This window comes from Homalodisca vitripennis, unplaced genomic scaffold, assembly GCF_021130785.1.
Source record: "Homalodisca vitripennis isolate AUS2020 unplaced genomic scaffold, UT_GWSS_2.1 ScUCBcl_8329;HRSCAF=16399, whole genome shotgun sequence".
Classification (NCBI taxonomy): Eukaryota; Metazoa; Arthropoda; class Insecta; order Hemiptera; family Cicadellidae; genus Homalodisca; species Homalodisca vitripennis.
In genome coordinates this window covers 8,647-24,717 of record NW_025784443.1, presented here as the reverse complement: position 1 = coordinate 24,717, position 16,071 = coordinate 8,647, and the positions used below count along the sequence as shown (strand labels likewise).

Here is a 16,071-nt window from a genome sequence, read left to right as displayed (position 1 = left end):
TCATATGATGTTACCATAGCCTTCCTTCTACTCTTAGCAAAGGTGGTTTGTAAATATTAAACTATATATTATACTTCTTACTTATGTTATACTTAATAAATACACTCAATTAAAAAAAGGTTTGAATCTCCACATTTGTGTCCATGACGCATCACCGGAGAATAGGATTCCATCTTGTTACCATGAGAAAAAAAATATGATTTTTTCATTATTTTACCAATACCCCAAAATTATCAATATTTAGCTTTTAATTGCAATGGAAACATAGCCCATTTTAACACTACACCAAACTACAGCTGTGAGTGTCCTTCCCTGCAATCCGTCACAAACAACCAAAACATCAATCAGCATCGGTAAACAATTAAAGAAAAACAAATTTTACACAGTTATCGCCCAATCAGAAACATTAAATTACTAAACATAAGACTAGAAGAAAGTCATAGTCTGTTCAGGGCTGCTATCTAGCAAGCAGACAGTAACAGTAATAATTAGTTAGTCCAAAATTTCATGATGAAGATTGTTTCAGTTACAGCTTGGATTTTCAACAAGTGGGAAATTTTTATTTTTATTAATTAGCAAGTAATAAGATCCACGAGTCATTAAATATTATTTTTGTATCCGACGCATTGGATGCAAAGGTAATACCACAGAAATAATTCCTAACTTGTATTGGGAGGTTATTTTATTTCCGAGCAACTCATTTTAGGAATGAGCTCGCTAACTATAAGCAGCCACCAAACAGCAAGGGTTTGACATTTCCATTGACCACTGCATGAAGTTGCACAAAAGTTCCGTTTCCTCCACTATTTTGGTACGACACAGAGGTTCCTCTTTTGAACCAACATTTGATGTTCATCTTACATTAATGTGTTTGCTAATCATCAATAAGCCAATGGGACAGTGGATATTTTTTTTTCAACCCTAAGTATTTATACAGTGGATCTTTAGTGCGGAGGAAACTTCAAACATCATCTTAAAAACATGAAAACTAAACTACAAAAATGATCTATCTAGTTTTTAATTAGAATTCTATGGACAAACAATAAATCAACCACTTAGTAAAAAATGGTTACAACTTACAATTAAAACTAAGTAGATTTCTGGATTGTCCCGTCTAGCTTATTAACATAGAACTTCATTCAAGCTTGATTACTCACTACAAGCGATAGATTTTAAGGAGAATTAAAATTAAACAAATACACAACATTTTATGATGATTTAAATCCAACTAGTTAATTACAACTTACAGATTCTAGAGAAAATAAAATCTATAACTTTACATTAAGAAGGGTAAATCAGACCTCTTGCAGTTTTGTAGCGGATTTTGACACGAGAATATAACCAGAGTGGAGGAAAATCTAGACGACCGACAACCTCGAGATGCTGTAGAAGTTCTCTATGACCCGTTCCTGTTTTTGGTTGTGAAGACTGAATAGCACCTCCATTGCAAGCTTGTTCCATGCGGTCTTGGATTCGATAGGTCACAATCTCAAATTCCCTATACATTCGATAACAAATATTAGGTCTGTTATATTACCTTGAGTATATTCCTTGAAATTGGCTTATACATAATACGTTCAATGAGCTAGTCCATATAAAAAATTAAGATACCAAGTTTTCAAACAAATATTTTGACTTTAAAAAATTGAGTCGTAGTGATAAATTGGGATCAGCCAGTTTTTGTGTGAATATTGTGCTGTAATTTGTTAGTGTTAGATCTTTCCACTCAGCTTAAATCAAAATTTGTATACTTGCTTCCCTCTTAAACATATAACAATAAACTTGAATAATTCATGAATAAACTATTCACTGAAAATTAATTAAACCCTTCTCTGAGACACAAGAATAGTGTTTGTCTTGCTACATTTCTATTTTAGAATTTGACCAATAGACAAATGCATTAGTGGTATGCAAACTTTTGAAATACAGCTTTCCTTTATAATCTGGTACCATATACTAAAATCTATTGTTGCGCTAAAGTTTGTGATCAAATATTGAGTATCAACTAATAATAGTGGATAAGTAACATCATGTTATTTTCATAACTTCTTTTACATTATTTTTTATTTTCTGGACAAGAAAGGTCCTACATAAATAAATAGGTACTTTTTTAATTTATTTGAAAATTCATGAGTATTTTAAGAAATGTTACACTTTTGAGTCTGTCATTGTTATCAAGTAACGATACAGATTTATGACAGTGTTTTTAGATTTTGTTAAGTGGTTTGAAAGCAAACACTAAGCAAATGCTACTTATTAAAAAAAATACAGTGAGATAGTCATTTAATAGATGTTAGTGAGTGAGATCACTGTGTTAGATTCAGTATTCACCTGGCCTCAGTGTTTAGTGTGTATCTTATTAATGTCTCTTGTTTCAGTTAACAGTTAGTTGAGTGGTCAGTCACCTATCATTTATTACTCAAAGAAAAGGATGAGAGCCACATATGCTGGTTTTTACTGCCATAGTGGCTTGATTTCTTGTCAGAGATCTATTTGTTATGTCACTTTTCCTTGTATAATTCTTTTATTGAGCTACCATGATAAGTCTACAACAGTTATCCAAACACTACAATCAGGACTTGACTTGTTTGAAAGTGCTCTGTCATACTCCTGTCTGAAGCCTGGACATTTTATTTTGTAACTAATCAACAGAGTAGAAAAATTCTGTTATTGCTACATAAACAATAATTATACAAAATGGGTAAGATTGGTGGTACATTTCTTTTAGTTTAAAAATTGGATGGACACAATCAGTTATTTAATTTAATTTTGGAATTGATTCCTGATTATAATTCTAAAAAAGACAAAACAAAGTTACAACCAATGAGTGCAATATCGAGCTGTAACTTTTGTTGAATTTCAACATAATCAAAAACGGCATGTCAAAACAGAAAAATTGTAAATTTTCCAATTTTATGCTCACCAAGTGAAACGTTTGTTCCTGTGTGTTGTTGTTTTTTGCGTGACCTTGCATACTTCTGTGACAATGAAAGCTTCTTGTTTCTGCATGAACCAGCGTGACACGGTTTTTCACACAGCCGGATAGTGACCCACCATCATAGCTGGGTGTCGCATCTGCCGTGTCTTCAGCTGCCCAAGGCAGGAGGTGGGCTCCTCAGTTGATGTCAGCATCAGCACCAGTCCCTCGGGGAAAAATCTGCACAACGATTACTTGATTCATTTTTTGCACATTTTTTAGTATAGCGCAATTACTAACATTATTAAATGAACACTGATTGGACTGGTAATTTGAAAAGTATGTTTTACCACTGTTTCTGTATACAATGTGTTCATTAAGTACGGAATAGGCTATAAGATATATATTTTTATAAAATTGTAAAATTACAACTTAATTTTTAGTATGTAACTTTCAGCTTGGCTAGTTTTGAATTTTTGTTGGTCATTTTGAATCTGCCTTCTTGGATTTAGGTCTAATATTTTACATAATATCTGGGTCATGTAATAATCATAATTTTGTTGACCTTTATTTGAATAATACAAACCACTGCTCAGTATTTCATTAATTTAAAAGTTATGAAGAGAAATACAATTTAAAAATACAGACATGAGTTATTACAAATAAACAAATTAAGGTTCACTTATTTCATTTAGCTACTTAACTTTAGCGGTGGCAGACGCAAAACCTGTAACGACTAGCCACTTTTTTTGCTAGTTTTGCACATTATCATTTAAAAAATCTATACAAAAGAAATCACTGAATTGAAGTATAAAGGGTGTAACAAAAAGGTTCGGCTGACTATGCATTTTTCAGATTTTATGTGTAATTGTGAGCTAAAAATGAAGAATAACTTTTTTCCAGTTTCCACTTCGTTTAGCCGCTAGCAGCCATTTTGCATTTTTTTTATTAACAAATGATTGTCTCTAAAAACTAGTAAAGCTAAAGAAACCAAATTTGGCACATAGGTTTGAATAGGTAAGAAGAAAATAAAAAAAAATTGTGTTTTTTTCTTTAATATTAACAAAATGGCGCCTATTAAAAATTTTTAAATTCAAATAAAAAACCAGTATAGTTATAAAAAAATACTAGACGCCAACTATTTGAAAAATTTTATTGCAATTCCAATGGTACTAGTTTCAACGAAATCCGTCAAGGCATAAGCAAGCACAACTACATGTGTCACAACACTATTTCTGGTGTTTTTTTACTAGATATCATCAGCACTTCCTTGGTCCTCGTGTCATAAGTGTTTGCACTTTGGTGAGTTCACTGTAGCCGCACAGTGCAGACAGCTACAGTGTGTTGTTGCATGTCACCTGCCCTGGAGTATTTTATTTCTTTTTTCTTTATTTTATTTTTTAGTTTTATTGTACCATGGAAATATCTGACACATAAATAGACGATTGGCTTTGTTTACATGATGATTACATGGACACGTGATAGTGAAAATGACTTAGTGAACAATATATAGATAAAAAAATGACAAAAATATAAAAAAAGTTTTGCATAGTAAAAGTATAAATCTAAACTCTACAAACCTCTCTTTAAAAACAGCAAAACAACACAGTTTTGAGGTACAAAAATAAAATCTTTAAGGGGGTTTAAACTTCCAATGAACTATATATAAATATGTTTTTGGTCATTGGGCTTAATCAGTTATTATGTACATCGGTTCAAATTCACTAGTCGAAGTGATAATTTAATTACATTAACGTTAACTAGTCGTTATACATAATAGCTAATGCGATTTGGCTAAAATAATAGTAGACCTAAGAAACATCATTTTGACCAAACATTATGAAGAATAGCTAATTCAAGTTGGACAAAGTAAATAATTTCAAGATGTGAAGGGAAGTTACATGACCAGTCTTGTGAAGCGAAGCAAAGCGACATGAATTTGACCTGACCTGACCTAAACCTATAGTTTAATAAATAAAGCATGATTAATTACTATGACCAATTTCAGTCAGATAATATGTATAATGGCTGAATACATAGAGCACTATTAATCACGGGCCAAAATCACTAGCTATTATACATAAAGCTGGATGAATTACTTTAGTTGTAACACATATAAACATTTTTGAACTCAGTGCAGTGGTTCTTAATTTATTCACTAAAGACATGCATTTATTTTTAAAAGTTAAGTCATTAAGAAGTTTAAATTTTCAAAAAAGAAGACTTAAATTCTGGTTTTTCACTAACTAAATCTTTATGACGCATTTTGTAAAAATTGGTATATTTGTTTAGTAACAGTTGATACATACAAAGATGCTTGCATACATGAAGCGGGAACATTTTCACAAACAGCATGGTAAGTGTCTTAGACAATACCTTAAATAGCGAAAAATACTGAACAAAGTGCCAAGGTCTATAGAACTGGTCTTGGAAGCTGTTCTCTCCACTCCGCACATATGTGGTCTTGCTGATGTAGCAACCGTTGAAAATGGAGCCGTGGTCGTAAGATGAACATCTCCCTCCCAGGACTTATACTCAGACAGACCTCCACAGTTCACTCCCCAGACCCTGCATCCATCAAAATATTCATAATTATTGCAACATCAAAGTAAATAGGAATAAGCTTCAATAATGTGTGCCTTTAAATAATCAATTTTTAATAATCGATAACTAAATTACCATATGCTTTAATTAAAAGCTAGAGTATAGTTTGCTATTAGGTGAAAGCGATTTTTAAATAACGAACAAATATTATTTTTTGCTATGTAAATATTAACTATTACAATTTTAATATGAACAAACAAAAGAGATATTCTATCCCACCACACACTTTAAAGAATGTGAAGCCAACAGAACAATCATAACCTCTATAGAAAGCATAATGTATTGTTTTCAATCATCTCGATCGTGGAAGATCACTCTTAATATCATTGCAAATTTCTATTTCTTCTTTCTTCCAAAACTAAAGTTACACTCAGATAGTTTACATGATTTTGGAGGGTGCTTGAAATAAACTGAAATAGTAGAATTCTTGTCAAAATGTTTACAGACTATCTTTGTGAAACACCTACTTGTACAAGTACCAAAGTAAATCTCTAAAAAAAAACATTTGGGCATTTGACTAAAGTAACTGCCTATACATAGCGATTAAAAAAAATAGTGGTTTTGTTTTTTAATTATCTTGCTCCATTCAATTTTTAGTTTCTTGCACTACATTGCACTTTTAAATACGAATTAAAAATTCAGACCATTAATTAATCCAAATTTCATAATTATGTTGTCATTAAATACAATCAATTATTTTATTTAAGTTTGTTTATTACCAAAATTATAATGTAAAGTATTGATTATTTAGAGGCACCTGCTATCAAACTCTATCTGATAATAATGATACTATGTCCAATAAATAGAATACGTAAAGCCTACATTTTAAGTCCTTAGACTGAAGGGGAGAGGGGGGGGGAGGAATAACATACAGTAACACAAACAATACAACTGAAATCCCATGTAATGAGAAATATGTTCAGTTATAGGGCTTTTGCTGGAAAAAACCTAAACACTGCTCACATTTCGTCGCAGAAGTTATACTGCTAATTATAGACCACCATTCTTGGAGGTTTGGGGTATCTACATTAAACCTCACTCAATAGAGTGGTGGAAAATTAGTTACGTGAGTACATACCATATTACTATTACCCATAATGTTAATTAAATTCTTGTTCACAAGACTCTTCCCACGCTTCAATTGTTTTTGTAGAAACCAAAATACAATATATTCAAGTTGAAGTTCAAGGTTAACGAAGACTGTGACATTTTTATGTGATGTACAGATGTAACAGATGGTGAAGCCACCCATTTTAAAAAACCAACTTTTTGACAGCAAAGGAAATATTATAATTAATGTTCACAAATCTTCTGAACGTTATACACAAAAAACAAACGACTAAGGATAAGCATACACAAGATACAAAGTTCAGTTAGAAACAATATGGGACTGAATTCAATACGGTACAATAAAACATTGAATACAGCATGGCTTTGGATAGGTAGGCTAGATAACTCATAAAACGTTGAAGATTTATATGTACTACTACCCATACATAGAACTCTTGAATCAGAAAAAAAACCAGAAACAAAGGTGAAATTGTCAGGCCCACAAGTTTTTTTAAAGGTGATCTATAAAATAGGGACTTTATGGGAAAAAACTATATATTGTAAATCAAGAATTTCATTTAATATTCAGCCATGTTTGGCTAAGAGAAATAGAATTTGACCTCTTGACAACATTAGACACTTAGAAGAAATGACAGAAACTTGTTTCAGAGCTTGATCAACTACTGAATAAATACCAGGATATTTTGAAGAGAATATTGAAATAGTTCCAGATGTAAAAGGACATTTCACATTGAAGAAAGGTCTACTTCTGTTTCTTCATAAAACCTAGGCAGGTACCCTATGCTCTTCAGGACAGAGTTGAAGAAGTACAACTGGAAAAACTAGGTACAAGAACATATTGGTTCAACCCATTTGATTGGAGGACCCCAAGTTCAAAGAACCAATAGTTCCAGTGGTTAAGCCTAATGGCTCAATAAGGATCTGAGCTGACTACAAAGTTATCTTAAATAAAACGACCAAGGTCTAACATTATTCCGTACTATGAATTGAAGACATATGTGCACAAATGAATGAAGATAGATATTTTTGCGCTTTAAACATCAGCAATGCCTATTTACTTCTAAAAATATATGAAATTAGTGCTGACATGCAAATATTAAATACTCATATATTACTATACAAGTAATCAGATTAATGTGTGGTATAAAAAAATGCACTCTCACAAGTAAGATCTTGTACAACGATGATGCAGTCCAACGTTTCTTTAACAAAATTTTAGTACACAGATCTGTAAAAGCTCATCTGCTTCAAATACTTTCCCGGATCGGCACCGGGCATTAAAAATAATTGAAAGATAAAAACGTACATCTAAACAGAGACATGCAGATTTTAAACAAAATGAAAAACTGAATATCTTCCTCATGTAATAAATTCTGAGGGCCTGCACAGGTCTGACGCTAAAATCAGAAACTACTGAATGCAAGAGACCAAAAAACGTTACAAAGCTAAGAATATTTTTAAAAGTTTTGTAACTATTACAATACATTCATTAGGTTGTGTATTGGCAAAGTGTGATTAAATAATGCAGTCAGTATTGGGTCTCATTTTCATGTGAAAATAGGTAAATTTTATTACTTTGGATTGAGTTGCTAGATTATAGTGTTGAAACAATGCGTGAATTATTTTGTTTAGTACTCTTTATTTTTCAAGTGGCTGCAGGTACAAGTGGATTACAATTTAATGCCATTAGTGATATACTAGGTGACGATTTAACAACCAGTCGTGAAAAGACCGATTTGCCTCCACCTGATCTAGGCCTAGATATTCGTAACAATAGTGGTAATGGCGAGGTAGGTCATGGAACCTGATTATGAAATTGATTTAGATGTAGCTGCCTCAGGAAACGAGTAGGCCTCAATAAGATTAAAAAAACCCTCTGAAGATCATAATTACACAGTTGTTGGACAAAATTTACCTTGAATTCAACCATTTTGAGTACATTGTGGTTTCTGGATATAGGTAGGCAACTTTAGTGTCCGAAATAAACTAAAAACTTCTGTCACCATCTGTCGTCTGTAAATAAAATATAAAGAGTAAATTTATATAGGTCTTGCATGTTTTGTAGTTTATTACTTGCATTACATTTGTTTTCTAGAGAAAAAAATTGAAAAAAACAATAAATTTATTTTGTATGAATTTAAATTTTTTACAGTTTATTAAAGTAGAAATAATATTACAAAACAGAAACAAGTTAAGTTACACATACTCAATAAAAAAAATATGATTCTGTGCACCAACAGATATAAAATTTGCATTACACTTGGGACTTTGGTTTAAAAATAACAAAATATGTGTTTTAAGTGTTCAATTATAAAGTAAAAAATATACTGGTGTAAACAAAAACCATTGTTTTATACCCTGTTTTAATCCAAATTTAAAGGCTAATAATAAAAAATGCATTACCTACTTTTTTATAGTAAAAAGTATTAGTTTAAAAAATAAAACACTGTACTTTAACGAACATTTAATTCCAACTGAGGTGAATACCAAATACTACACCACAATGCATCTTAAAGGTTTTTTTCAAGGTGATAAATAAAATATTCTTACTTAATTTGTATCTCCTTATAAAGTTATTATTTTATTTTTAATCGAACAGTTTGTAAAAACACAATTAGTAAAATAATTTAAAAATAATGTACTTTTAAACACTGATTTACATAGAAGCCGTAACTAAAAAATATTCTAATGTTAAGACTTAAAATTGCCATAACAATAATAACGAGCAGAAACAGAAATAAACCAGGGGAAAACACAAAGAGAACAGGAAAATGTTCTATGTTTACCAAACAGCTGAAATAGTTCACAGTACTAGAGTTAGAGTGCAGCACTAGTCAATGAAGTAACTTATTGCGTAGTTGTGCTTGGTGGGAATTATAGAGTATTTCCAACTTTATAAATGGATTCAGGATTATAGAATCGTGACAATAGCAGGGTTGGTGGAATATCAAGCAGTATGAACATGAGGAACAATACAGAACAGTTTATTACTACTATGGCACAAAGAGGCACAGTTATACAGCCACTATTCATGATACAAGTGCTTTACTTTTGCCTGAAAATTAAGGAGGAAAACAGTATTATCTGATATATTATCAAACGTTTAATCAGCACAAAGTTGTTTTAATTTATATAATTGGTTTTTTTTAATCATTATTTGACATATTTCATTCTAAATTGTACAAAGAACAAATACAAAAATTGATTGATTGACTCTGCTTGTGTTGTGCCAAATTTTGCTTGCATGTTTCAGCCAAATTCTGCTAGCAACATATGACCTTTTGAGTGTAAATGGAACATTTTTCATCCATTCCATATAAGCCCGGTCTTGTCTCCCAATAATGTTTTGAATCAAATAAGAATTTCAAGTTGCTGTCAACAATTGGCAATGTTATCGTGTGATAAAACTTTACAATAGAAGTCCAGAGACATGAACAAATTTTAAATCAATGTCAGCATTTGTTTTAAAATGTAAATAATAAACATTACGTATAACTACAATTTGTTATAGCCTAATGGAAGTCACTCTCTGAACAATCCTCACACCTTTAAAACTCATTACACTTCATGTACGTGGATGTGCATGTAGGATCGTTTGAAAACTATCTCACCTGACACACACAAGCCTCCAGATTTCCGAGTCACGACTACAAACATAGAAACCTCGACAGACTGATGAGCACATCTCTAGGGAGCGCAGATCCAGTTTCTGAGGACACGACCCAGCGCAGAATGTACAGGATGATCTCCACGGGAGGGCAGAGATGTGTGTCATCTGCAACACAATCCTGAGTTCTCCCAGGCTGCTTTGGAATCATGTTATAAAACAGGGTTCTACCCTGAGACGTAAAATGAACTTTTTACAAATTTTGCAAAGTTTATTAAACTGAGGAAATGAGATCCACTGATGATACTTTTGGTTCAACATGTATATAAATGGTTTTTTCACATTATAAATATGTAGCATATAACACAAGATAAGTAGAAATTCAACACTTCATGTGTCTGTTAACCGAAGTCCGGAGGTTTTACAAAAGATGATGGATCTATAAACAGGTTTATGATCCTGACCTTTTGGAAAATGACTTCAAGAGCTTGGTAATTACTTTAAAATGAGGAATGAAAGGAAGTTGTAAAACTAAATACATTGGGGATAATTCTGCAGCGAGCTAAAACTAGCTTCAAGAATGCAAAACTAAGACAAACTTAACAAAAAATAAAAAAAATCTATCTGGTTTTCATGAGCTCAAAGAAATTGAGGAAAACTTTATAGTTTAGAAAGTATAGTCCACTGTACTTTTGCAATGATGGATAGATTCACAACAATCTTGTTAGCCCATAATGAAAATACTTAAAAATTTGGGGCCAGTAAAAACCAAAATTGGATCCAAATGTCTCGTTGCATCCTTGAGGGCAATTTATTAAGTTGTTCCACAGAAATGAAGCATGCTTAGGTCCCAATTTTTGTTATTTACACCTTTTTAAATAAATTACTAAAAGGGGCCAATTATTACAGCCACAGCAAGTTATGAAATGAATTTTACACATTACAGTATATAAAATATATCAAGAATGGAAACAGGACAAGGAGAACAAATTTAAGGCTATAACAAAGAAACAAAACGTGACAAGTAAAAAAAAAAAAAAACTTCCTGAATCCCTTATATTGATGAGTACAATCACGTTTATCACCACAAGGAAAAGAGGAATGGAAATTCAGCGTTGCTAACATTCTTACATTTCTAATCATAATAAGTTATTTTTAAACAGATCTTTAAACAACATAAACTTTTAAATAATTAGAAGTACTGAGAAAGAAAAGAGGATAAAATTAACAATAATATTCACTTTCATCTTAAAGAGTATATACATTAAAATATAAACACTTAATGTAAACATGAATAAAAAAAAGTAAAGATGAAGCAATCAAGGGGTTTTTTTTTTATTTGGAACTGTCAATCCATTGTGGACCTAATCTATTTTTTCTCTACTGCAATATACCCAGGAAATTCAGTTTTTTCAGCAGGTTTTGTTCTACTAATTCAAATAAACAGTAGCATCAAATTCTGTTTCTATTTATTACAGGGAGGGTGTCCAATTAAAGTCTGTGGAAACCTCTTTTTAAATTTTTTGAAACCACACCATTAGAAACGAAAATATCCCAAAGTTCACATGTGCTTACTGGGTCGATAGTAACGCACGACATCCTGTCCCAATTACTCGACCGGAATAATCCCTTTGGGGGACGGTCCAACCAAGGAGTCAGGACAAAATTCTTAAAATAGCAGCATAGGTCCAAGTTTGGTATCAATATTAAAGGTTCCCTTACTTAGCAGAGTAACAATTGGGGCCGCAAAAACCGGACCCTTCGAAAATGGTGGATTCATTCAGTAGTTATAGGCTATTTAGAATTTTAAAACAGAATTGAACAATGTAAATTCAATTAAGTGATTACAAGATAATACCACCAATATTTTAAGTTACCTGGTGACCAAAGATAAGTGTTCAAAAATGTGTCCCCTCTCCATCATCTGACAATGTAGTAATCGAAGCCGAGGAATCAATAATTATTTAACCAATAACCACAACTACTGTGGTAGAATGTGAAGAGTGGCAGATAGTGTCATACACAGCCATCCACCACAGAAAACTTAAAGTTTGGGCAGGTATTTACAGGAAAGTCCAAAATTTATGGGCCCATTATTTATCAATGGTAAATTTTAAGATGGTGACGTCGTAATCTAGCAATGCTCCAAAATGAGATAATTCCTGGACTACAAGCCTGCGCTTAGTCCGACAATTTCTCAAAGAATGTATTTCCAACAAGATGGCGCGCGCCACCACACTTTGCTCTCCTTGTTAGAGCATACTTGGATACAATATTCCTTCGCCAGATGGATTGGAAGACATGGTGGCAGTAGAGTGAGCACTTGCTCGTATCCCGCCTGATTTTATCCTCCGCTGGATTTTTTTCTTTGGGGATACCTCGCAAAGATAAAGTTTATCGTACTAAAGCCTCGAGATTTGGCGCACCTAAGAAATCTTCATAGTCCAAGATAGCTCAAGATATTCCCTCGTGACTACCTTAAACTAAATGCAAGTGGATGTTGGCTTTTAATAAACCGCCTAGGAACATTGCCAGGACGATGGCGGAGGGGAACATTTTGAACACTTACTCTTGGTCATACATGGTACTTAAAAATTGGTGGTTTTACTTTGTAATTACTTAATAATTTTACATTGTTCAAATTGTTTTAAAATTCAAATAGCTATAAACTTACTGAATGAAATACACCTTTTTGAAGGTTCCGGTCTATGCGGCATTTGTACTCTGCTAAGTAAGACTTTACTTTGATACCAAAACTTGAACCTATGCTGCTATTTAAGAAGATTTTGTCTGACTCCTTGTTGGACCGTCCCACAAAGGGAATTATCTGGTCGGGTAAATTTGGGCAGATTGGATGTAGTGCGTTACTATCACCAGTAAGCACAATGTGAACTTTTGGTAATTTCTTTCTATTGTGGTTTAAAAATTAAAAAAGAGGTTCCCAGGACTTAAATTGACGACCCTGTATATTAGTCTGAAACTTTCAAAGAAGGTGTTTTGTTTTGAATAGTTACATTAAAATATTTTATACTAAAAAATATTAACTCGGGCCTCCAGAATTTGTTACTAAAATTTGTTCTTCTCAATTGTCCACTTGTAGTTTGTTATGTAAAAAAGATTTGTGAATTTAATTTCATCAATTAGCCTGAAGAGGTAAGAAAAGTCCATCAATGTCGACTGTAGCACCTGATTTCCTACAGGTAAATCCACTTCCCACGCCTTGCTTAGCCTGCTGTTTACAGAACCTCAAAACTTTAATGTATTGTCTGGTTTGATTATTAATTTATTTCAAAACACATTCAAAACACAGTTAAACTCTTACACGAAATTGTACCTCAATTGTCTGCCAGCATTAGAGAAACTTCACACCACAATAGTACATTCTAGTTCTAAAGCTTGCAAAACAGTGCTGTAACTTAATGGAGAAACTGAAAAACTGTCGTGCGGCCAACAACATGATACTGTCAAAGTATTCGCTATATTGTAGGTTAAATATCAAACAATTTCTCAATAATGTAAATGAGTGAAAAAATTCCCCACATAATAGAAAGGTAAAATACAAGTAATAATTATTACCATAGATTTTAGTTATTTTTTAAAATGATCCTACTAACTTGTAGGAATCAGTTAGTAGTACAGTTACTTGTAAAAAATTCCACAATCGGCGAGGATTTTATTGTTCAACATGACAACCAAAAAACAAGGCAGTTTATAACGACACAACCAACACTGAGGCACAGGTGTCGAAACAAAAGTGGCGTTGTAGTAGGGGGCTGGTGATCAGTGGCTAACCAGAAGTGGACATCATGTAACAAACCTGCAGTTTCCACTTAAAAAATAAAGTGTCTCAATAATCTAAAACTGATTAATATAAAACCCGTCAATTTTACAATAAAACAAGTTTCTTGGCGTTAACCTTCTTGAGGAAACTTGCTAAGAGTTCCTTTGGGTGGCAAGCCCTTGGCCAACCTGACCTGACAAAAAAGCAGTAGACTCCTAGCTCACTCACACCCTTTTGCAAATGTGAGGGTCAGGTTTCCAGATTGGGAAGGGTCAAACTCCTCCACTTCTTCTTCATCCTCCAACTCCAGGTTATCTTCTTCTGTCTCATCCAATGCATCCTGCACATCAGTTCATCGAATCATTGCTAGCGCTAGACTTAGTTTCAAAACAACATATTAAAAGTTGTAACGGACAGTCCTGCAATTATACGCATTATTATGGTTAGCACAAAATTTGGTACTTTGGTATCTAGGCCAAGATGTCCCAGTCTGTGATGCCACAATAACATAACAGTTCTAGGTTAGATAATTTACTATCTATAATAAGAAACATTCTAAATAGTTTGATGAAACAAAAAGAAGATCTCCAAAAAGTAAGTAAACCCATCAGCTTACTTTGAAAAAACTCACTAACAATCTGATGGGGCCCTAAAGGTGTAATGGCCATTTTTGAATTTTAATTTATTAAAAAAACAAGAATTTAACATTAAAGTTTATTGTTTCCTTAAAAAAAAAAAAAAAAAAAACAAAATATTTTAAGGATTTTTATTAAGATAAAATTGTAATTATATCAAAAATAAAAATCAGAGATAAAAATTGGGTATTTATGGTGTAACAAAATTGATAATTTACAATATAATATAATAAAATAAATAAAATTTTATAAATAATTGTAAAATAAAACAATTGAGTAGTTAATAAAATTTAATGCACCCATACACAACTATTATTGGACGGACCTTGACTAAATCAATGGTTGAATCATGTATTTTAAAAACTTGTGGACACTTGAAGTTTTCTATAGAACTAGTGTACAAATTTACACTCTAACCATTTTCCAAAAACAACTTTTTAATAAAATGAAACTAATGGTAAACCCTTTTTCAACTTTATACAACAAGTTAGTATTAGAATAGCTCATTATCCATTAACAGAAAGATTACCAAACATCAAAGTAACTGAAATCTAACAGTAGATAAGCATTACTTTATATTGTGTGTTAAGCCCTCCGATATTAGCCAGAGAGGCTCATGGGTTAATAAAAGGGGGATAGCGTTTTGCTGCACACCACCCTAGTCGTAGGGTGGAAATTTTAGAATAGTGGTTGAGAAGGGTCTTGAAATAATTACTCAGCGTTTCTCCTTTGTATTGAGTCCAAATCTATATTCAAAATGCACTATAAAACATACTCGTAGGCGCACCCAAACTACTATAATGTGTACCGGTGTGTTTCGCATCTCACTCCACCAAAATAGGACTTACTTCACACACTCATACATTGAGCCAATCCCCCTCCGCCTACCCTCCGAGAGCCCTCAACTCGGACTGCCGACCCGGTGCTGACGAGTGCTGACCCCTTTGCATTTCCTCAGCTACGGCCAGTCACCTCACATCACGCGGTTAAAGGGACTTGGGTTAGTCCAGTTAATTTAACACACATGTGGTAATTACTCTAAAATAACCATCTAAACATTACTATCATTAAAATAGTAGTGTGCGTGCGCCGCTACATTCACAATCTCTCTCCTTTCAGGAAAGATGGATCCATACAGAATTTTTCATGGTTGATACATCTTAGATTCTCAGAAATATACACAAAACATTTTAACAATATACTTCAAAAAAAAAATGTAATAGGATAACATTTTACATTACATCATTTTTTTCTCACAACTTAAAAAGGACAAAATAGTATTTTAGGGCTGCGTTAAGTTTCTTATAATCGACAATTTAATTCTACTTGACATTGACAATCACTTAAGATATAACGTCCTCCTAACTACATTACAATTCCTTGAGCTTGCAAGTCCCCACATATTTATTAACAAATATAAGTCCTTTGCAACACTGACCTGGCTTGGTTCAGCACT

General features: G+C 32.7%; 1 protein-coding gene across 1 annotated transcript; it reads right to left on the bottom strand.

The window, feature by feature from the left end:
* Positions 1-3,030: 3,030 nt before the first annotated feature.
* Positions 3,031-14,320, bottom strand: LOC124374415 (F-box only protein 9-like; the record flags this gene model as incomplete). Its single annotated transcript, XM_046832629.1, is given in 8 exon segments — positions 3,031-3,157; positions 5,294-5,307; positions 5,309-5,404; positions 5,406-5,438; positions 5,440-5,485; positions 10,204-10,298; positions 10,300-10,367; positions 14,209-14,320. Coding segments are annotated over 8 exon segments (591 nt in total), but the record flags the coding sequence as incomplete, so codon positions are not given.
* Between the last annotated feature and the right edge of the window lie 1,751 nt (positions 14,321-16,071).